At 41.7% G+C, this 24874-nt stretch overlaps 1 protein-coding gene across 3 annotated transcripts; it reads left to right on the top strand.

The window, feature by feature from the left end:
- Positions 1-16963: 16963 nt before the first annotated feature.
- Positions 16964-24674, top strand: pcdh18a (protocadherin 18a). 3 transcript variants are annotated; one of them, XM_061830771.1, is made up of 5 exons: positions 16964-19787; positions 20332-20420; positions 20915-21087; positions 23144-23497; positions 23605-23744. In XM_061830771.1, exons 1-5 carry the CDS (start codon positions 17310-17312, stop codon positions 23607-23609), a joined length of 3099 nt encoding a protein of 1032 aa, XP_061686755.1. In that variant the 5' UTR covers positions 16964-17309; the 3' UTR covers positions 23610-23744. The 3 variants fall into 3 exon arrangements, with proteins under 3 accessions (XP_061686755.1, XP_061686754.1, XP_061686753.1); XM_061830770.1 differs by having other exon boundaries at positions 16968-19787; positions 20365-20420; positions 23144-24674; XM_061830769.1 differs by having other exon boundaries at positions 16968-19787; positions 23144-24674.
- Positions 24675-24874: the final 200 nt, after the last annotated feature.

Raw genomic sequence — 24874 nt, 5'->3', positions numbered from 1 at the left:
TCAGGCTGCATGAGGCGCAGGTGTGCACCTTGCAATCAGCGCAACCGCGGACACCCGCCCAGCCCAGGCTGGAGCGGCAGGATCATGACACAAGTCTAGTATTTGTCTGTGTGGTAGCTCTTGATCGACCAACTCCAGCCTCAGTCTTGAATTTATTTCGCTTGACAATCCTCTCAAAGCTGTGTTCATCATTGTTGCTGGTGCACCTTTTCCAACCACATTTTTCCTTCCACTCAAATTTCTCTTAATATGCTTGGATAAAGCACAACAACCAGCTACTTGAGCAATGACCTTTTGTGGCTTACCCTCCTATTGAAGGGTGGCGATGACTATTTGTTCTTTGTTCTCAATGTCGTACCAGGGCAGCACGGATTGTCGGAGACAAATTCCTAGTGTGTTGTTACATACTTGGCCATTAAAGCTGATTCTGATTCTGATTCTGTTCTGTCAAGTCACCAGTCTTCTCCATGATTGTGTAGCATATTGACCCAGAATGAGAGACCGTTTAAAGGCTCATGAAACCTTTGCAGGTTAATTAAATGATTAAGGTGTGATACCAGGAGTTTCTAATACTTAATTTTTAAACAATACTCTAATTTTACGAGACACTGAATTTGGGGTTTTAATTTAATCTTCTATACGTCATGAGTCTGTATAATGTTTCACTTTATGAAATGAAAGACAAAATTCTGAAATTTTTTCACAATATTCACTATTTTTTTAGATGCAGCGCTTCATATGTTTTCAATATTCAACCCATTCAGTACCCATTTGCCTGCACTCCTGTTTCCAATCAGTACTCATCACTGCGTGCATTTAAATCATACAGATCCAGGAATCCACCGCCAGAGTATTGATGTCCGTCCGTGGTACACAGTCATTCGACTTCTCGCAGTCGTACTTACCCCCTTTGTTGTTCTTTTCCGTTTTCAGTAGTTCTTCTGCTGTCTGCTCCAGCCACACTGCCAAGCTCTTCTTCCTGCCCATGCTTTCATTTTCTACACCTTCCTTGTTCCTTAGGATCATCTCTCCTCAGATATCCTTCGCATTGGGCACCGCTTGATAAACCATACTGATCAACCTTGTCTGCCTCCGCCTGCTTTTAGGTCCAATCCTACATCATATGATTAGCAGTTCTGACACTCATGTACACAATTAATTTTAAGATATAGGAGGCATGTGTCTCACTTGTTTATAGGAAATACATGCCTCACCAAGAACAGTAAAGAAAGCGTTTTAAAATATTTAGATTTTTTTTTTTGGTTTTTGCTCTGCAAAACACTGTCATTGTGTAACTGAGCAGCAATTGGACAACAATGACTGTAGGGCAATATACAACTGTATGTGCATTGAGCGTTATTATGCCTGTATTTCACTTGTTTTGTGATCCAGCACCATTTATTTTACATTACATGTTTTCTAAAGTTGTTTGAACCCAAGAATAGTGACACAAAACATTTTTATGAAATCAATTAATGCTTTTCAACTCAAATTGTGTCTATATGTGTGTGTGTGTGTGTGTGTCATATACCGTGAGTGTTGTGTGTGGTATTTGAAAATGAAATATTTTTTTTTCTTTAATTTAACCTTGAGTTCTTTGTGGGTGTGCATGTTTTTTTCTCTTTTTTGTAATTTTTAGCTGAATGTGAATAAGAAATTTTAACTGTGGGAAATACCCAAATACCATACTTTGCACCCTCGTGGTGAGCTTCAAATGAATATGAATGCTGGCTTGTGTGTGATTGAATTTTATTTTATTTTGGGGGCTTCCAATGAAACGTAATCACGTCGCTTGCTGGGATGGGCTATTTTTCTTTTTTTTTTTTTTTCCCCACGATACTAATGGCAGCTCAAGTCAAGTAAATCTTATTATTGAATGCTTCAAGAGCTATATGCAGCGTCCAAAACACTCCCTGACTTGTCCCCTCACTGTGTGCACCCTACTTGGGCTGTCAGATATAGTTAATGGGAATCTCACAACTCCCATGGCTTGGTGTTCCTATAGAGAGGAGTCGTGCTGGGACATACACACTCATGTACACCCTGAGAGGCTTGTCGTCACACAGAGGAACCTGCTGGCTTATTGTAGGGCTGCGTGTGACAAGGATCATCTCTTATGCTGCCCAAACACACAACACACAGCAAGTAGCTCAAAGGTCCAAACATACATGATCTTCTCACTTGGATTTAATCCATTGTCAACACAGTTTTTTGCTCCTTTCTCCAATGTTTTCTCTCCTGCTCTCATCGTAATCACAGCTTTACCACTTCTTTCTCTCTACTGACTCCATATTTTCTTTCATTCTCATTTTTTTGAAGCCCCACCAACATTCATATGACTAATGCCTTATCATCCAGACACTCCTGGCCCAGTTGTAACCCTCGTTCATCCTTTGGAGACAACTTCTCCATAGGCCCCCCTGTGCCATTGAGCTGACTTGTCCCCATGTATTCATGGACATCACTGATGGAGTGGGGAGTCTTTGTCAACGGGTCAGCCTCCTATAACCCCCCTCTGACCCCACATCTTACAAATACACACACACAATCTCACACTGGATCCTTCCCCACTTGCCATATGGCATGGGTAATGAAGGAGTGACAAAAGATAGCTAAAGAGGTGTCAGAAAAGGTTTATATGTGGGAGTGGGTGTGCTGCACCAAAGAGCCTGAATATCCAGTCACTTGGCAGAGTCGAGTTGATCAAATTGATTGCTGTTTTGGGGAGGTGTTGAAAACACAGGACAGCAGAAAGAGGGGTCTTTCCGCCTCCTGCCACCAAAGTCATTGGCTGAATGAAGAGTAATGAGTAGAGCCCAAGATTAGAACACAATGGGGGCACACTTGAGCAAAGCAGCTTTATCTCCATCAGTCATAGTCCGTAGCACATGTGTTGTTGTGACAAACTGTCATCATTCTGTCATCATCGACATCAGTACAATTTTCAAAGTGACAGTGTCATCATCATCATCATCATCATCATTATCAGCATCAGTCCTGGTTTAAAAAAAAGTGTAAAAATTAAATGCAAGTTCAGTATATTCACGGGACTTACTTTGAATCACAAATAAAACATTGAGCATGGGTTCTAGAACAGACGAAAGAGAGTATCTTACTCTATATATGACAAAAATATATTATAAAAAATGAATTGTGTGATTATTATAAAACAAAAAAATCTAAATTCACATGAACTAATGTTTTGTTGTTGTTGCATATTGGCAACCATAATTCAAAACTTCAGACAAATGTACCACAGTGTATTTGTTGGTACAGCATCCCATAGTTAGGAACCATTTAAATATTTATGCTTGTTTTTCTCATTTCAAAGAATTCGAGCTAAGCTCAAAGGGAAGAACAAAAACCTCTGAACATAACAAAAGCTCATCAATTCAACTCACCATTCTACTCATATTAATATTGACATACTTATAGGGAAGAAAAAGACCTTAATGACCTATAACTGGCACAACTGGCTGATGAATTCAACTTTTCTTAAGAGAGAATAAGTCAGCCAAGCAAACCAGCCTGCACTCTACCTTCAAGAAAGAATGTCAATGTGTCTCCTGATGTATATGAGTACACAGCGGGGTGAGCCTCATGCCCTATTTCAGTCAGGCCAAATATGATCAGATGCCAGAATGCGAGCTGTTGGTCTCTCACTGGCCGTTGGCTTTTCAACCTGAAGGTGTGAGGAGGCCTAATTGCTGACATCGTGTAAGATTGCTGGGAGCATCCAACCCAGCAAAGATACAGAGCCAATGGAAATGTGTCAAAATTAGTTCGACATTGAGTTATATGTACAGTATTTAGCGCTCCATTCTCCACCAAAAAAAAAAAAACAACAACAAAGGAATGGAACTGCCTGCTTGTAGGGTAATAATGACCATTTTTTAACTTATTGAAATTTTACAAATACAACAGTTGTTTGGTAAATTTTAGGGAATTTGAATGGGCTGTCGCAAAAAGTCCATTATACAGTGCCTTGCAAGTATTGAAACACTTCTTTTTTTAAGTAACCCATTTGGTTGCATTACAACCTATAATTTAAACTATTATATTCAAATGAATTTCATTTGATGGATGTGAAAAATATCAGTTTGTAAGTGAAATGGGAAATATGCATACAAGATTTTTTTTAGATTAAGAACTGAAAATTGGCATGTCCATATATGTTAAACCCATTGGTTATCCTCAAAAAACTCTGATGCGACCAATTTCATTCAAAAGTCAAATAATTAGTGTAATGAAGTCCACCTGTAAATTATGTTGACTCTGGACGTCAATTCCAATTTTTTACCCTATATGACATGTATCTGATTTTTTCATATCAATGTGAACAGTGCAAATGTACAGTAAGATTTTTTTTCATATCTGAACTGAGCCTCTTTCATATGTGGATATACACGAGCACAGTATTGATGCTCACAGGGTGTTGATCCGACCTATACAACAACAAAAGGGAACAAACGTCACAATTGTTTGACAAACAGATACGACACTAAATGGCAATAGGAAATGGACAGCAGATAACAGTCAGTAACAAAAAGACACTGCTTTAAAACAGATAAATGTGAATATGTTGTCTCCCGGTTGAACGATCATTGAAATCGCCCGCAATGCATCTGTCAGCACAAAGCCTCATGTTTGCAAGCATGCACAATGTGACATTCTGTTTTGTGTGCATCCGTGTGACATCAAGGCAACGTTCCAGCCAGACTAGAAGCCCCATTTCTTTCTGTGATATGAACGACAACAAAAAGATTGGCTCAACAAAAAATCTGAATTGGGAATCATGTCCTACAATGTAAACATCGCTTAAATGTTGCATGATCATTCTTTTATGAAAAGCCCAAGAGGCTGCAACACCAATGCAAGAAGGAAACAGAACTCAGCCATGTAGACCAAGACCAAGTCAGGAATACACTTGTTTAGGTTTACAAATAAATGATGGATTTAAAAAAAAACAAAACAACAAAATCTAAATCATTAATGATCTTTAGACATATATCAAATCCATCATAATCAACAGAAAAATATTATAGTAACAAAACAAACCTGTCAAGAGAGGGCTGCCTCACAGACCAGCCAAGGAGGGCATCAATCAGAGAGGCAGCACAGAGTTCAAGGGTAACACTGGAGGAGTTGCAGAGTTCCGCAGCAGAGGCTGAAGTATCTGTCAATATGACCAAAATAGTCTGTCCACTCCTTAGAGCTGCTCTGTATGGAATAGTTGCCAGAAGAAAGCTGTAACTTTCAGCTAAAAATAAGAAGGTAAGGGTTTTGAGTTTGCAAAAAGCAATGAGAGAGACTCACAAAACGTATATTTAACATTTCACGTATGTGTAATGTACATGGCGTATATGTTTTGTGCACAGCAAACACATCTCATCACGCCAAGAACTCCAACTCCACAGTGAAACACGTTTGCGGGAGCATCATTCTCTGGGGATTTTTGGTGACAGCAGTCACTGGGAAACTGGTCTGAGTCGAGAGAAAGATGGTTGGTGCAAAATACAGTGATATTTTAGGGAAAGTGACTGTCAAACTAGAAGGAGCTGGAACAGTTTTCCCTTGAGGGATGGGCAACAATCCCACTGGCAAGCTAAGAGATTTATCAAAAACAACATGTCAGCCATGATTTTAGAAAAAGGTGGTTCGACAAAACACTGACTTCTACTGAGGAAATAGTTGCACATGCCAAATATTTTTTTTTTATTTAAAAAAAAATAATTCATTTGATAATTGTGTATTAACTGTTTTTGATATTGTATATGTATACACAGTATATTTTCTTTTCCTATCAAAACTCTTTTGAGCAGATGCATCAAATAAACTTCAGAAAAATAAATCATTCAACTGTGAAGTTGTAACAAGACAAAATAGATAAAAAGGAGAGCGGCTGGGGTGATTTCCTTTGTAAGGCGCTGTATGTTGCCATCTACTCAAAGTATATGTATGTGTCATGATCCTGCCGCTCCAGCACAAGCTGTGCGGGTACCTGCGCGGGTGCGCTGATTGAGGCGCACACCTGCGTCTCATGCGGGCTGATTAGTCTGTGTATTTATATCACCCCGATGACGATTGGTCCCCGCCAGTTCGTTGATCTTCATGTCCCGTTCGTGTGCTCCGGTATCCCTGATCGAACCTGTGTGTACCGACCTTCGCCCGTTCTCCGACCACCCTTGTAAGCCTGACTCCTTTGATACTTCTGCCTGCTTTGATTGTTCCCCTGTGTACCGACTCCTGCCTGCCCGGTCACCTGCTCTCTTCGCCCGACGTCCCAACTGCACCGGACTGCCTGCTCGATCCCCGACCTCGGCTTATAATAAACGTTTCTCCTTGGACTATCTTGCATCGTCCGAGTCCTGCATTTGGGTCCTACCCCTGATCCGATGGGACGTGATAGTATGTACTGTGGACCATATGCCCAGCAACACATCGAGCATTGCTGGTGGAAAGGTCAGGTGGCATAATAGTTTCAGCTGTCAATATGCCACAAGCTACTGGGATGCCATCTGACTGAGAAATAACTTATGTGGTGTGATGTGTGATAACGTGGGACTGTATAATAGGTATATTCAAAAAATTGGTGCTGGGACTTTTAGAGGTCAATATAGCTTAGAAAGTTCTTACATTTCAAAGACGAATAGATAGCGCCTCCAGCCAACTCTGCAGTATGCCGCTATATTTAGCAATAACTCTGTTTTGAGTTTTCACACGTCTCCTACGTTGTCACGATGCATTTACATGCCAATCAGAAGTTTACACACCACCGAATGCAGAAGTGTTGCATGCATGGAGGCCATTAGCTATGAAAAGCATATAAAATACTCTTCACTCTGCAAATCCTTCTCATCTCATGTTTATGAATTGCACCCTTTCAAACTAATTTTTCCAATAAACCTACCTTATCGCTCCAAATGTTATTCTTGCTTTTTCCCTGAAATTTAAGGCTCCAGGTCCAGACAGAAGCTTAAGAGGAGATTCTGTTATCTCATTATGCGAAGAAGTTGGGCAGTGGCTTAATTATCTGGACTCTGATCATTGTAATGGCGACTTTGTTGACAGCAGTGTTTAAAAGCTTTTGAGTATTTCTCATGCACCTAACTGCAAGAGAGACCAAATAGTATGTCTGAACAAGCACACATTAAGTATACATTCTGAAAAATAAGCCCACACTGTAGTATTCAGGATAGGTATTATTGTTATTACCTAAAGTCAGGCATCTTTGATACTAGGGTCCCTCTACACTATGTAGATTCTGTTTTGAAACCAACTCATATTAGTATTTGGTGGAGATGTTGGGGACATGATTAGAAACAGTGAATGGAATAACTATGAGGAAATGAATATTCCCGGCACCAGTGATATATTCACTTGGGAAAAAGGAAAAGAAAAAGATTATATTATTCAAGAGGAATGGCAGATCAACTAAATTCCTTTCAACGCCCACAACTGTCCTTTTTTACCCTGAAGAACATTTCCCACAAATATCGTCGCACATTTTCTATGAAATTCTGAAGAAACTGAAGACCAAGCACAAATTTCTACTTGAACAATTAAGACAGAAGAAGCACACATAGCAAAAAAATACAATTACAAAAATAGATTATTAATATTCACTTTTCTGTCATGCTTTTGCGTCGCTTCTCTCCTCCTGCTTAGTTCAAACAATCATTTTCATCATAGAAACCCATTTTCATTTTGTGAAATGACATCTATCACAAGCTGCAGATGGTTGAAAGCACTTTATATTGAGACACAGCTGCTGACTGTTTAGCAATTTGCCATAGTCATTTCTTTGAACACACTTAAAAAGAGCAGTGCACGTGTACACTGTACAGTACGTATGTTGGAGCACATATGCACACGTGTAGCCAATCTCATTTGGCTCCCTTTCTGTGTTGCAATTAGGGCTGAAACAGGCTAATCACGTCCTAAGTTGACAGCATCACTAATGAGACAGAAAGGGAGGAAGGTGGGAGGAATGAGCAGGACACACGAGCGAGATGAGTCAAAAGAAGAGAAAGTGACAGGGAATCAGGCTGTTAGGGCTGAGTTGATTATACAGAAGAAAGTAGGGAATGGATGAAACAAGAGAGATAGCAAGAGAAAGGGGTGGGTCGGATGATAAAATAAATCAGGGGCGGTGAAAAAAAATAAAATAAATGAAGCTCGAGTTGGGAAGAAACGGACCAGCTCAAGAGACGGTTTGGAGGGATGGAAAACAGAAATCGCAGAAAGCCAATGCATGTTGGAGTAATGAGAGAAAGGCTCAAGAGAAATAATGAGTTTCTTACCTCCCACAAAGACACCCCCCCAGACACACAGACAGTCTCTCTTTCCCCTCTAATACAACCCCCCCGGATCCCAATTCTCTTTCCCTTCACACCCCTCTCCACGGCTGCTCCTTTCACGCTGTCACCCTGTTTTCATCTGAATGGTCTTTTATTATTCAACAGTCTGGGTAGGTCACAGGGTCAACTCATTGCCCACCACCCTGCCACCAGCAAACAGTCATACATACACGAACAAACACTCTCAAACGTTTTCAGTGCATTCTCGCGTCGCTCACACAAAAGCGAGTTGTTTGTGGAAGCATGCAAAATTGCAAAACAGAGGCTGGCAAGCACTGGAAGCCATGCTAACTTAAAGCACGCCAAGTTGACAATGTGTGACAGTCCCTTATGCATTCATTATAAACACTTGTCCACCCCTTCTTCGCTACTGTGGATATCACTCCAGTGCATCTGTGCTGGAAGCTAGCACCCCGGTACTAAGCGTGTGCTCACAGGCCTGCATCTTATGAAGGTGTATGCCGGTTCGTGTGTGACAGCAGGAAACAGAGATAACAGTTGCTTGGCGGTATCAGCTCCATCTTATCTGCTGCACAGCCAGAAGCAGGTACATAGGCTAATTGGAAACTGCTACACACACAAAGTAGACTTGTGAAACCCACGCTCACCTCTCCAGCATGTGGAATACACAAGAGAATTAGCGGCAGGGGAGGTGGAGAGCAAGAGTGAGGAGGAAGAGGAAAAAAAGGAGGACCAAAATTATAAAATGAGACAAAAAATATGTAACATTTGTGGGGGGAGGGAGTGTCCCAGGGAAACAAGAAGAGGATGAGATGGTAATCAGGAAAACTGTATGGTAGACAGAACAGGGAATAATATATATCTTGCATATACGAGAGGCGGTAAAAAAGTAATGAGAACTATTTAATTGAACCTACTAATAATTGGAATTTTCTTCTAAAATGTTCAGTTTGAACTCCAGTTTGAAGGTTTACTTTGAAAAAGTTTTCAGCCGTTTTGGAAATCAGGTCATTGTTGGATGTCTGTCAGAAACAAAGAGCTATGGTTAGAATTCTTTCTGTAGAAGGGCAACAACTGGTGAACCTTTACAAAATTTTCAAAATGTGTCAGGGGAAGCTGCAATAGGCTAAAGCGTAGTCATGAACTGGGTGTCCAGAATCAAAGAACTGGTTGCCAGCCAATGTCAAAGCCCATATAAATAAATAGTGTAAGTGCTCACACTTTTGGGCAACTTAAGAGTCTTCAATCAACCTATTTTGCATGTTTTTGAGATGTTGGAGGAAACCAGAGTACCCTGAAAAAAACCCGCAAAGACACAGAGAGAACATATAACTCCATCCGGGGCTGGGATTTGAACCCCGACCCTCCTTGTACTGAATATGTTACTCATTACAATGAGTAAGTTACTAATTTCAATGAGAAAAACAAGTAATTTTTTTTTCAATACGTTTTCTTTTTTTTTTTTCAATGTCCCTTTAGGGGCTCCGTAGGAATGTGTCCTGTCTTGTTTTGAATCCAAATGGAAGCCATCTTCCTTCAGTGGCTTCGTCATGTGCTTACTGAAGAGTGACTGAATGTGTGGGTGAGAGATGTGGAACGTGGGGTAGCTGTTTCTGTATATTAAAGCAATCAAGCATGAATGCTGGTGTTGTTCTTGATGATGATGATGATGATTATGTGGTGCATGTAGGAATTAACTTGACTAATTATGACGGATCTCTGTTAAACAGCATTAAAAAGGGAAGTAGAAGCTGCAGAGGGCATCTTAATCAACCAAATATGTTTGTCTGTGTATTTTTCAGTAATCATACTATTGAGATTGGTATTATGTCAATGTTTTACATGGTTAAGTTTAAATAGCTCCTCTTCTCTGCTGCCACCGATGAGGCCACTGAACGATGTTTTTTTTAGATATATATATTATAATTTTGTTTGTGTAACTATTGGAGTTTGCAAGGATGAAAACAATGAGCCCCTTTTTACATTTGCCCTTTTATTGGGTACAGCAACATTTTTAGCATGATTTATTGCTTGTTAGCTGAGAAGATGCTGCAATAAAAGAGAAAGTGTAATTGCAACTTGTCAGGTCTTGTTAGAGGATTTGCAACCTCAATGCACATTACATTTATTATTGCTTGCGTGCTGAAAGAACTTTCATTTGTGCTCTGCTTTGACAAAATGAAAGAAACATTTTATTTTGCAAGCTCTAATTTTATATTTATATTTTATATTTGCCCATGTATTTTTTTAGTTGAATTCAAGCATAGTCAATACCTATACAGATTTGTTTACATTTGATCTTGCTTTTTTTTTTTTTTTTGTTGCAGCAAAACAATAAGATGTCATTGATGCATTTCCAGAGATTTGTGAGGCAGCAGTCTGACACTGTGCTTGTCGTCACTGACACCAAGGAGAACCTAATGCATTGACAGATAGAACGAGTGCACCCAATCAAAAGCCAGCTGTTATATTCAGTTTTCAGGAGGATCTGCAAAACTGCGATCATCGATATATCCACATCCAGCTATTTCTTATAAGTATTTCTTCTCTTTCCCATGTGTTCTCTATCCAATACTTGTCTGTGTTGTCAGTCACGAATTGCAAGAGCTCCACTTTCCTGCTCTCTCTGCTTCCTCTACTTCTGTATCTTACTGGATCCTGAGCTGACAGAACATTTGCTGTTCACTCTTTGGATTCTGTCCCAAATCCCCTGCTTAAAGTTGAAGCGCCATGCTTAGCATTCCTCGGCAGAGGAATCCTCCTCAGAGTACAACCACTCAAGACCGACATGGTCAATTTGTTAATGTTGTTGCTACACCACATTTTCGAAAGCTTCAGTAAACAAATAATTGTCTATATCCACTTCATCTGCCAACTTTGCCAATGACATTTCCCGCTCAACTAAATCAACTGAGGCTCATTTCCTGCTCTTGGACTTTTTTTTTTCAGCTAATGGATACAGCAAGCATTTGAGTACTCTCAAGGTTGCCGTAAATCACTCTGGAGGTGTTTTTAACAAACAATGGTGAGAAGTAGAGTGTGTGAATTGGAGAGAAAAGGGTTTTTATCATGAGCATGAGAGTGTGTGTTCCTTTTTTGTTTTTTATATGACATTTATTTATCCAGGTAAAGCAATTGAGAACACGTTCTCATTTGCAATTCCGACCTGACTGCAGGCAGCAGAGTAAAAGCAAAACATTTCTTCTTCGATATTCTTCACACAACTGCTTCGCTTCTCTGCCGAACACAAACCAATATCGTTCTTTCTCACTTTCAATATGCCCTTTGTTTACTCCCTTACATAGTTCCATACTTTTATAAACCTCCCCCCTCCATTTTTATTTTAAAATACCTATTTGACAAACCTGTAAAGTCCTTAACCCATTGTTTCTCGTCATTTCCACTTCACCGCTCTTCATTTTCTCAGAATTTATCCACCCCATAATAGTTCAGCCTTCCCCAACATCTTTAGATGCTGTAGTCTCTCCCTCATTCTTCTGGTGCTCGTCCTTGCTCCTTGAGGCCCTTCCCATCCTCCTTAGCAAGCACCCAAATCTAGTCCTCCATTCCACAGTTCCCATCTCTCAGAGCTCCAAGAATTGTGAATTTGGTGCAGATGTGCATTACTGTGGGGCACTTTAAACATGTACTGCAACATTCTTGTGAGGATCTTATCTCTTCCAGAGTGTTACTTCATGCACCCAGATGTGCAGAAACACTGCCATACACACATAGTCAGTGTGTGGGCTTGAAACAGACGAGCCTAAGTATAAGTCTGCATTATTGCAGCTCATGTTCTTTCCTCTAATCAATCCAGGTTGTTGGATGAAGCTCGGGTGAAACGAGGGCTTTCCGTCACTAAAACAAAAGAGCTCTTTTCTTTTGCCCTGTTTCTTTCTCCATGAACCCACACCCATAAGAGTCTGGTGCCTGCCAGCAAGTCTCTGGAGCTTGTTATGCTAGTGTGTGTGCATGTGCAAGTAGGCATGTGTTTGCGTGTGTGTGTGTGTAAGTGTGTGTGTGTGTGTGTGGGGGGGGTACATGTGGTGAGTGAACCAAAAATATTCAGTTGGAGTTAAACTGCATCGTATGGAATTTATCCTGCTATTTGTTAGACTTCTGTAATGCACTGTTAACATTTCCAACTTCAAACATTAAGAAGTAAACCACAAAAAGGGTTTGATTTTTTTTCCCTCCCCCTTTGGAACTGTGGAAACACATCGACATCCGCATCACAAGTTTAACATCAAAACCACACTGTGAAAAATGTGCCGCTTTGTGAATGCATCAGTCAAAAGTGATTTGCATGTGCTCTCAAATCGCACTCGTGCAAAAGACCTTATGCCATTCAGAAGTAATGACACACTGTCATTTGGGATCCAAAACAAATATCTTGTGGATGATCGCTGCTTTTAAAAACTTGGACAGTCTTCATTACCAGATTGACACAAAGCCAGGCCAAATAAATCACACTCAATGAACCTAAATCTGTTTGGACAAAGGACACCACTTTGAAACTTCATTTTCTAAAACACAATTTTCTGTATCACAAATTAGCTGTCAGTCACCAGGCAGTCGTGCCAAGGAAGACTCTGTTCCCAACCAACTAACAACATGACAATCAAACACAGACGCAAGCTCACCGCCATTGACGAGACAAGTTGCGCAGGAGAAGGCAGATGCATATGAGGCGCCATAACCTGTGATGTGGCGGTACTTCCTACTTTTAACTGACATGACTGACTGATGTCTCTGTTCAGTCATGAAAATGAACTGTGAATGAATCAGATTTGTTCTTCAGGATCCCACTTGACAATGATTTCTACTGGTATTAGACTCTGAATGCATTTGTAGTTTTAAGACATGAACAAAGTAACAGCAAAGCAAGAAATCTTTAGTCCAGACAAAATAAAGTCGGTGTGGCAGAAACAACAGGTTATTTTACACAGAAGCAGTATACATTGGTTTTATTTAGGTTTGGATTAAAGATGAACAAGCTTCTATGCCAATTTTTTTCCTATGCAACTATAGTCAGTCAGATACTGGAAGACTGGGTCCAGTTAGTTAGTCTAGTCTAGTCTAGTTAACCATATTTTACAGCCTTTTGCATGAATTCCACAACCTCGAGCCTTTATCAGCCATACAAATAGAATACAATGAAATAAAACAGGCTAGAATACAATACAAAACCATCCAACGCACACGCACACAACTCTACATGTTAATTTAAGTGGCGTACATTTTTTTCCATACCAGAAAAAAAGAGCACATTTTGCTCTGGTGTTGCAGAGGAAAGGTATTAATATTTTATACAACACTCATACTAGCATAGCCAGTAAAGTCTGTAAAAAAGCAATAACAAGCTGTTCTTTTCATTGGGCGCTGTGCTGAGGGACAAACAGAACACATACAGTAATGCAACCCACTTCAAAGGTGACCAGACACATTCTTTCTTTCCCTCTTAGTTCTGCCTTGGCAATAAATTTGTCACCCAACTGTTGACATCGCTTGCAATATGTTGCGCTCACACTGTGCCCTGCGAACAAAAACAAGTTTGTGCACTTTTTCACGTCCGAAAGCACGTTCACTCACAATGGTGCCAACGAGTCATCAAGTAATAAAGTTCTATTGACCCCAATGAAAGTGAAGATGAGGGGGAGAGGCACCGTGCTCTGATGAATAACAATCACTGCAGTATGTTCGATGTGGATTGGGGACCAAGTCCTCCCTTCAATGCAAGTGAAAGCCGACTCACAATGTCTTCGTGGAAACTCCACCCCTTTGGAAAAAGGAATCCACAAATTCGACGCTAATTGAATATGTGACAATGAATGAGCAGACGAGCCGACAGATGCTCGCGTGCCTTTACAAGCGAAGCACTAGCATTACGCACACAAGCATTCCTCTTGAAATCTGGACCGGGGTGCAGGGTCTGTGCTTGGGGGAGGGGTGAGGGGCGTTCCAGCTCAAAAATCAACATAGCGTTAGCAGCAGACGCTATCACTTTTAAGACTGTGAGGTAGGGAATACAGAGGCCTTTGACCATACTTGCACAATAAAGTATGCTGTTTATTGTGAATATAGACATTGTCATTGTTGAAAGTATAAAAGTTCAACATCAGGGTATAAAAGTTTAATGTCACTTAATGTAAAAAAAACTGCAATCAATTGTCACCAGACTTTATGTGGACATCTCTACAACCACAATAACCCCAATATTACGCATGCAGAGATGATGTCCATGTACATGAGTTTTAGTGATGACTGATCGTAGCTTTCAGACACTTAACAATGTTATGCTTTTTTCTTTAGTTTAGTTTTGTTTTATGGTAACCATTTTAGACTGTGACAACAATTATCCTCCCAAGTTGAAGTTGAGTTCCAAAACGCACTTGGTATAACATCTCTGCACCTGCTGTAGAGGATGAATATGTTTAACCTAATTATTGCTGTTCCAAAGCATCAAATGTGTTGTGTTTATCCGTCTCCTCTGGTTATGCAGCGTGCCTAAACGTATTAAGCCTCCATCTGCTTTTTACTTAAATGATGCGCCCCTCTATACATTAATTGTTTTATTCTGCACACTCTTTAAGCCCCCTTCCCCCCCAACTCTGTCTCTTTCTTTTGCCCCCTTCTTCTTCCATATAAACCCAAGAGCTGACTTTGTTCCCCAAATGTGATTAGTTTCTCTGGGACGCAAGGAGTAATTGCATTACAGCATTGTGAGCATTTTGAGCCATGGAAATTTTAGCCGCCCGCAACAAACCTGTTTAAATACCAAGCCCACTATCTTGAATAATGTTCATAAAGGAGAATGGATGCTAATATTATGCAAACAGACGTGGCTCTGGTGATGAATAGACATTCAGTACTGAACTAAAGTTTTTTTTTTTTTTTTTTTTTGGGGGGGGGCATTAGGTTACTAGTTTGTGTCAGTGGCATACCTGTTAGGGGGCAAGTCTTGGATCAGCAGTTGGTGCTCATGTTTATTCCTGGATTGTTTCAGGAACCCCCAAAATACGCTGATTCATTTTTGAGGCAATGGGGGAGGGAGTTTGGGTATTTTTTGTGTTAATATTATGTTACACCTAAGTATTTGGCATACATGGCAGAAATGGCATACATTATTTTGATCCCTTTAATTTTAGCAGTGCTAGGGGATCATTTTAGGAGTGTGTCAGCACCCCTAAAAGAGGGTTACAAACATATATGCGGTACTAAACATTTGCTCTTTAAGATAGTAGGACTAATGCAGTTCTAAATATATCTATCTAAAAAAAAAACATATATCTAAAACTACATTGACATGTTTCAGTGTTGAAATCTCTTAAGTTGTCAGGTGGTGATACATCATTAACTTGCTTAGGAAAGTCACCGATTTGTGTCTTTCTGTGGAAATTATCTCTTTACTACATCGCTGCTGTTCTTGTATTTGCCTCCAGAGTTTCAAATTTCTCATCTTCATCGTTTTGTTTAAATATGAGTATTTTAGTCATAGTCAACTGAAGTCCAAATTGATTCTAATCTAAATGGCCCTCTGAGGCACATAAACACTCTGCAAACGTATGAGTGAGCAAAATCTGGATGGACCGTTCGGTCTTCTGCAATCCTTCATGACAACTAATTACCTAACATTTGTGGGCGGGTTCTCAGCTCCGCTCAAGTTTTGTTGAGTCGGTTGTAATCGCTGGGTTCTGGTGCCAAACAAACTGCGCCAGATGGTATCCAGAATGCACACATTTGTTGAAGCTCTCTCACCCCATCTCCCCTCATAAGAGCATGCATGCGTGCATGCATTTACATGAATTTGACAATGGGGACGCAAAAACAATATTTTTTATTGTGTTGTATCAATGATCAAACAACTGATCTGTAGAGGATTTTAGAGTGATGAATAGAGTTTTGCACGAGACGACAAGTGTTCCAAAGCGTGACCCAATCTTGAAATGTATCCATTACACACCCCTTTTATACAATTCGCCACACAGCTTAGCCGGTTTCTACTCACAACCATAGGTGTCGTTTAAAAAAAGTATGTTTTTAAACCCGAAAACAAAGAGCACATAGTGAAAGAGGACCAAGAGCAGGCTACCACTTTTGAAGGGAAAACTCAGCAAAACTGTACAGTGGAACACAGTCCACATTTATCAAGACTTCATGAGTGTTTCGAGCAGGAGTTGGGTGACAGCTGCTGATGGCTGAGCAATGCCAGAAACTTTCCCATCCATGATGACTAATGGTTTTGGTATTGACAGAGTTGACCATGTTTGACTTTTTTTTTTTTTTTTTTTTTTTTTTTTCTGAGGATTGAGACCTGTGCCGCCAAACTGTCTAACGGGGAACAGACCCAAAGCGAGGCTTCTTAGACCCTCCTGTGGTTTTATAGTATAGTGGAAACGTCACACTGCATGTGAACTGTGAATGAATGTTTTCTTCTACAGGTTTTTGGTTTATTGCTTGTCAATGGAGAGGTGAGGGTTGGGGGCGGGTGGGGTGGTATGGGGGGCGTTACGGTTGATGTGAAATGTGGGGAAAGTGGACCCCCGCAAGGCGGAGTTTCCCCCTCCCCTCTTGCGCCTCCTTCGCCAGTTTGTGTGGCCCCTCGCCAGTATCTGATTGAAGAAGAAGCTAATGTAGGGCCATTTGAGGCGGCTTATTTTGAGTGAGTCTCGGTGCAAAGACGCCTCAGACTGAGAGAGGGAGTAGACGAGAGCGCGCACGGACGCAAGTCGGGAGGGGAGAGAAATAAGTCCGCACTCTTCAATACCACAACCCGATGCGCGCAACAGATCTGTTTGACAGCAGACTACGGGGATTTTTAATCGAAATTGGTGCAACTAAGCCTGTATTGCAAACGAATGTTTTCTTATCCGAAGAGAAGCAATGCAACGGGAAACGCGCCATCCAGTTGCCTAAACCAAATCCGGAATTGACTTCTGCGACATTTTGCAGCTTCTTTTTGCTTGATTTTGACCACAAGAGGACATAATGAACGGACTCTTTCAGCTGAAAATGTTGGGGATTTTCATCATTTTCGTGCTCCCAACACTTCACGCCTCCGGTAAGACACTGCGATACCAGATTTACGAGGAACAGAAGCTCGGCACGGTTATTGCTCGTTTGAAAGATTATGTCGATGATGATGTTCTGGCTAAACTTCCAAGTTCAGTATCGTTGCGCTTCCGAGCCATGCAAAGAGGGAGTTCATCCTTTCTCGCGGTAGGCGAGCAGGACGGAGAAATAAGCATCAAGTCCAGAATTGACAGAGAAAAACTTTGTGAAAAGAATCTCAACTGTTCGATCCAATACGACGTATTTACGTTGCCCACGGAGCACCTGCAGCTGTTTCACGTAGAGCTGGACGTTCTTGACATCAACGACAACGCGCCACAGTTCGCCCGTGCGGTCATCCCTATTGAAATATCCGAGAGCGCGTCTGTGGGAGCGCGCATTCCCCTGGACAGCGCCACGGACCCAGACGTGGGCGAAAACTCCCTGTACAGCTATGCCTTAGAGCCCAACAATTTCTTTAAGATTGAAATACAGTCCAGAACCGACGGGGCAAAATATGCTGAGCTGGTGGTACTCCGAGAGCTGGATCGGGAGGTGCGCTCCAGTTATGAACTTCAGTACACGGCCTTCGATAGGGGTATTCTATCCCGAACCGGAACCACCCTGCTTAAAATCAACATAGCAGACTCAAATGACAACAGCCCAATCTTTGACAAGTCCTCTTATGTGATAAATCTTCCTGAAAATGCACCTGTTGGCATGCTGTTAATTGACTTAAACGCCACTGACGCAGATGATGGGACAAATGCCAAAATCGTTTATTCCTTCAGCAGTCACGTGTCCCCCAAAATCATGGAGACGTTTAAAATTAATCCCGACAATGGTCACCTGACCCTCCTTTCTCGTGTAGACTATGAGACCATGAATTCCTATGACATTGACGTGCAAGCACAAGATATGGGTCCAAACTCTATGCCGGCTCACTGCAAGATCCTGGTCAAGGTGGTTGATGTCAATGACAACAAACCAGACATTAGCATCAATATTATGTCCTCACAGGGTAGTGGGGACGCAGCTTATATATCTGAGGCTGCTCCGCTGGACACATTTGTAGCTTTAGTGAGGGTGGAGGACTTGGACTCTGGTTTAAATGGAGAAGTGGAGTGTAAGCTTCATGGTCAAGGTTATTTCAAACTGCAGAAAACATATGAAAACAACTACATGATTCTGACGAATGTGTCTCTGGACCGAGAGAAGAGGTCAGAGTTCAGTCTGACTGTGGTGGCAGAGGACCGAGGGACTCCTAGCCTCTCCACAATCAAACACTTCACCGTGCACGTAACTGATGAAAATGACAACCCGCCACATTTTGAAAAGGGACAGTTTGAGATCTTTAAATCAGAGAACAATGCTCCGGGGGCATATTTGACCTCCATAATGGCAACAGACCCAGACCTGGATGTCAACGGACAGGTGATCTACTCCATCCCGGAGACGTCAATCCAAGGGAGCTCCATTTCCACTTATGTGACCATTGACCCCTCTAATGGTGCAATCTATGCACTGCGGACATTTGACAGGGAGGATGTGAGTCGCATTTCTTTTATTGTGCAAGCCAAAGATGCTGGAAAGCCACCACTGCACAGCAATGCCACTGTTGTTCTAAACATCCTGGATGAGAATGACAATCCTCCAGTGATTGTGGTCCCTCAGCTGTGGAACTTTAGTGCTGATGTACCAGTGTCAAAGTTCACTGAAGCGGGACATCTCGTGACTGTGGTCAGGGCAACTGACCGTGATACAGGGATGAATTCTGAACTTGTTTGCTCCATTTTCAGTGGCAATGAAGAGGGCTTCTTCATGATTGATCCGAGAACGTGTGAAATTCATGCCAACGCCAGTCTAGAGAACTTCCCCCATGAGTATGCGGAGTTAACTGTTGTGGTGAGGGACCAGGGAAGTGAGAGCCTCAGTGCTAAAGCAGTTGTAAGGATCAACCTGTATGAGAATATGGAGAATCACATCCAGGTGATGGACCAAGGGGAGTCTCCACTTGATGCATCACTGATTATCATCATCTCCCTGGGGGCCATCTGTGCTGTGCTGCTGGTGATCATGGTGGTGTTCGCTGCTCACTGCAACAGAGAGAAGAAAGAGACCAGGCAATCCTACAACTGCCGGGTCGCCGAGTCCACCCACCAGCACCACCCCAGGAAGCCCTCACGCCAGATCCACAAAGGCGAAATCACCCTAGTCCCCACTGTGAACGGTACCCTGCCAATCAGGTCCCATCACCGATCACCTTCAGATACACCCCCCATGGACCGAGCCCAGATGGGGAGCAGGCAGAATCACCACAGTCGCCAATCCCTTAACAGCCTGGTGACCATCTCATCTAATCACATCCCAGAGAGCTTTGCCCTGGAGCTGGCACATACAACACCACAGGTGGAGGTGAGTTTGCATGTGCATGCACACACACACACACACACACACACACAATTTTACACGCATACACACTCACTCACTCACTCACTCACTCACTCACTCACTCACTCACTCACTCACTCACTCACTCACACTCACTCACTCACTCACTCACTCACACACACAGAATTTCCTTGAAGTTGTAATATAACTCTCATCAAGCGTGTTGGTAGTTACAGCCATGTCTTTGTCTTGACTTTGTTTGCATCTTGTCTCAATTCATGGTAACCATAGTTCACCGTCAGTCATGTGTCTACGTATTCACCCGGGTTCACCCTCCCACGAGCAGACCCCCTCCTTTTTTTTGAACAGCATCCATTTTGTCTCATCCATATTGAGCAGCCTCTCCATCATCCATTTTGTTTACTCATCCATTTTTTGTCTTCTGTCTTGTCTCTCTCTTATCTCCTTTATTTACCATCTGTTACTCCCTTTTCCACCCCCACCCTTTTCATTTTCCCCTTTTCTTTTGTTTATTTGTTTTATTTTGTTTTGTTATTTTTGGATACAGCAAGTCTCACAGCTTCTGTCCATGCTCCATCAGGGCCAGTACCAACCCAGACCCAGTTTCCGTGGCAACAAATACTCTCGGAGCTACAGGTAATCCCTCAGCCCCAACACCACCAATATTCTTTTATTTACATTTTAAAAACCACTTTGTTGTCTTTGATTTACATTTGTGCGACATGTCCAACCACCTGTTGCATATTTTGTCTTCCTTTTTCATAGTTCAAATGTCAAAATGCATACCAATGCCATTGATTTTCCAAAGTATCGAACTCATTCATCAAAGTGTCCCAATCATTTGTTGTGTCCCCTTGAAAACATTTTGGAGCTTGAAAATATGACTGCTTTGTCCTGGCTATCACATAATTTGATAGACTTATAGATGTCTGATAGCTGTTGTCATATATTGATTTAAAAGAATTAATTCTATGAAGTAAACTTTGGACAATCTTAGATAGAGATCTAGCAGTTTACAGAAATTAGCTTTGAATAATGGCCCGCAGACATGCTTCATAAAACAACATGACATCCATTCACTTTATTCTCCACACATTTAACTTCACGTTTTTTGTAATGCTTCTATCTAGGTATGCATTACAAGACATGGACAAGTTCAGCCTGAAGGACAGTGGACGTGGGGACAGCGAGGCGGGGGACAGTGATTGCGAAATGGGGAGAGAATCCCCCGTGGACAGGTTACTGCTGGGGGAAGGGTTTTCTGACCTGATACATCTCGAAATGCACCACCGCCTTCATCCAGGTTAGCTACCGAGATGTGACACACGGATTCTGCTCGTTTCCCTCAGCCATATGTCTTGTCCGATTGACTCTGTTCTGCTGAGTCACGCACCTCGAACGCCCTCATACTCTCCTCGCACTTCAGAACACAATCACACTAATTAATTTAATCATGCAAACGTTATAAAGCCATTATTTTATATTGTTTTGAAACAGCAGGCACAGAGAAAAGCAAAATATGTTCTTGATTTGTTTTTGGTTTTCAAATGCAAGATCAGAACAGAAGGGGAAGGTGGATTTAAAGTAATCCCAAAATATATGGATATAGCAAGGTAGAGAAATGTCAACGTCTGAAATGGAATTTTCCATACTGAATTTAAATTGCCGGCACATGCAATCTGGATCAGATCTGAATGAATCTTGGTTCGAATTGATAACGTCTGACCCTGCAAATCATATTTTATTTAATATCTGACAGAGATGTATTGTCCAGCATTAAAAAAAAGTATGACACAGCTGGGAGAATAACTATCCGTAATATCCATCACCAACAAAAGGTTGATTTATCAATATGTGTGGCCATGGAAGTCGTACGCAACACCACAGAAGAAAAAGAGCAAACCTCCTTGGCAGAGGCAATATTTTTGTGGAAGCGAAGTGAATTGAGCTGTTTCCTCTGCACCGCTCCAAGCAATTTTGTGCACATCCTGCCTGACAAATTTTCACACTATGGACAGGTCAGGCCTGAGCCGACTAATAGTCCATACACCTGCTTATACAGCCATCCAGCAAGGTGAAAACACAATCCCATTGTGCTCCACTCATTCTCCCACACAGACCCTATTTCCACGCTCGTTATCACACTGAGAGAGGTTACAGTGTGCCGGGCTGTTTGTGTCACTCTGTACGTGTGTGTGTGTGTGTGTGTGTGTGCGTTATCTACCCCCCGAGTCGTGTCTGTAAAATCCTCCCCGGAGCAGAGATGAGTCGCCTGTCACTCATCGGTATGCGTCTCATGGTGCTGTTTTTTCCCCTTTCCTCCATTTTCTTTCCTTTCTCTTTTTTTCCCCTCTGTTGAGTGACAGTGTTGCACTTTCATGTCTGAACTGAGGAGAATTCACAATAATTGCTTTTAGAATTATGTTATTCTCTCTCTCTCTCTCTCTCTCTCTCTGTCACTCTGTCCCTGTCTCACTCGCTGCAACGCGAAGAGCTTCCCCACGCCTTTTTTTTTTTTGCTGTACATGTAATGTATTTTCCATTTTAATTGTGATGTATAAAGGGAGGAGTGGTGGACAGGGTTTGTCAATCTGTTCTTTAAGTGATTCCTACTCCCCACCACCCATCCTCTATTTTTTATGGTAATATGTAAAAAAAAAAAAAAAAAAAGGGGGGGGGGAGAAGAGGTTAGGATTACACTAGCTGGGTTTCTCTTCAATATACAGGGTATTTAATGTGTTAAAATGTTCAGTCATGCTAGATAACAAAGCAAGACCAATCCCTGCCTCCTTCGAAAATGCCCAGGATTTTGGCGATATGATAGAAAGAGCAGTGAGATATGAATTATCAGCCACCCGTGATGCCAGATGGGTGCAATCTAGCAATTAATCATGTAGTTATCTAAATCTAGTGATGTTCTTGTGTACTACAAGATTCTTACGTAGCCTGTAAATAACACAAATCTGGGCAAACCAATAAAAGTATGAAAGGGGGCATAAAAAAAGAGTGAACAAAACAATGACCAAACTGTGGTTTAGGAAAAAGATAAGCTTTTATGAAATATTGAATATTGTTTTTTTCATGTAAAACATAACACAAAAACACATTCTGTTGAATTATTTCACTTCTCAATAACATATGTTCCCTTTTTGCACTTTAGAATTTATGATGTGTATTAAATAAGACAGCAAAGGCCGCCTCTCACTATAAAGCTTCTGATTTATCTGACTTTACTTATTTTGCAGTGAGTGTTTGTTTATAAAATATTCTGCTTTTCTATGTGTTTTCTAGGTGTCGTAAGGACATTGTTTTCTTTTTGTTGGACAGGCTCCTGATGCTTGTTGTTTTTGTTCCTCTAGCAATGAGACTGTGCACGGATGAATGCCGGATCCTGGGACATTCCGACCAGTGCTGGATGCCCCCCATCTCCTCACCTACATCCTCCTCCGACTACCGCAACAACATGTACATCCCAGGGGAAGAGTCTTCCCAGCAACCCCAAATTGAGGACGACCAGTCCTCCGAGGAGTCAGAGCAGCTCAAGAGTTTCTCCACTTTTGGCAAGGAGCCTGGCAGTGAGGAGGCGGGGACAGCAAGAGTTGCTGCTGCGGGTGGAAGTGATGCGTGTCCACCTGCAGGAGGGCCCGGCTCCCTACTCACGGAGATGAACAGCGTATTTCAGCGGCTCCTACCCCCACACCTGGACTCGTACAGTGAGTGCGCCGAAACAAGCCCAATCTCAACAGCGGCAGCCGGTGAAAAAGACAGAGGACGCGGTGGCAATATTTCTGGTAACCATAGCAACAATGCTGTTCCTCAGGATAACCGTAGAGGCTTGTTACCAGGCGGGAAGGGTGCCGCTTACCCACCAGGTGTGGCTACGTGGGCTGCCAATACTCACTATCTAAATCCAGGAAGCGGATATGTGAGCAACAACCACGTCTCCCCGGCCACTCCCTCATCCTCCACCTCCACCAATGGACAGCCACCACACCTCAAATGGCTCCCTGCCATGGAAGAAATTCCGGAGAACTATGAAGAAGATGAATTTGATGGTGTCTTCTATCAGGGTCACCAGGGTGGCAAACGTGGCGACAGCCGCCAGGAGACTGGCATGGATGCTAGTGAGCTGGTCCACGAGATAAATAAACTACTGCAGGACGTTAGGCAGAACTAGAGACCGAGTCTGTTGGCCACCCAGAATTCAATTTGCGAACATACATAATCAATACGATAGATGCTTTGTGCTCATTGTAATGCTGTCTTGTCTGTTTTCCCAAATATCCTCTCACCACTCTGAGTTGAGAGACTTGAAGAGTAAAACGCTGCACTGTAACGAAATGGCACAATGACCTCATAAGAGAAACTTCAAGAATAGACTCCACAATTGTTGTCGTGTTTGTGGGTGATTTTTGGGGAAGATTCCACCAATGAACTCTCTATCATCATTTGTAATGTTTACAGATGCTAACAGGAGAAAACAACTGTTACGTGATTTAATTTTAGAGTGTACAACAAATGTACAGTGTCTGTGAGAAAAGACTGCTTCACTTGAATATTGTGCTGTCTCATGTTTTGTTATCATGGAATGTAACTGTAAAAATGGATCTTTGTATTTTAAAAATACACCCTTTTGTATTTCTATATATTTATATGTGTCTGTGTTTGTTTGTACAGAAAAAAGAAAAGAAATGTCTATTTTTTATATTGTAACTGCATGTCTTCATGTTCAGTGTGTCTCTGTTTTCCTGTTACTTTTATAAAACAATTGTATTTAATTTTATACTGAATATTTGCGAGCAACATTTCACAATTCCACATTCCAGTGCAGTTCCATGTTGAAACTTGGTTTTGTATAGTGTCCTTACGACCAAGACAAATAAAGTAGAAGAAGAAATAATGTAATATTGGCCTAGTGTTTTATTTGAGGAAGTCCTGACTATTTCACTTTGGAAATCCACTCATTTGATTTTACTGTAATTTTCTCTCTTGGGTTAATTTAGCCTCTTTGTCTTTCAGCACGAGTCAGTGAGGTGAAGTGGTACCTTGGGCTTAGTTTGGTGCTGGCATGCTTGGGTTCATTTCGCACA

The sequence above is a fragment of the Syngnathoides biaculeatus genome, chromosome 9, assembly GCF_019802595.1.
Source record: "Syngnathoides biaculeatus isolate LvHL_M chromosome 9, ASM1980259v1, whole genome shotgun sequence".
In the NCBI taxonomy this organism is placed as follows: Eukaryota; Metazoa; Chordata; class Actinopteri; order Syngnathiformes; family Syngnathidae; genus Syngnathoides; species Syngnathoides biaculeatus.
This window is presented reverse-complemented; position numbering and strand designations above follow the sequence as displayed.

Bases quoted from the DNA above. Each gene is read 5' to 3' on its own strand.
- pcdh18a (XM_061830769.1), top strand. From the start codon at position 17,310: ATGAACGGACTCTTTCAGCTGAAAATGTTGGGGATTTTCATCATTTTC. The intron at 19,788-20,331 runs GTGAGTTTGCAT...TTTTGGATACAG, and splicing joins ATACAACACCACAGGTGGAG to CAAGTCTCACAGCTTCTGTC. The intron at 21,088-23,143 runs GTTAGCTACCGA...TTGTTCCTCTAG, and splicing joins GCACCACCGCCTTCATCCAG to CAATGAGACTGTGCACGGAT.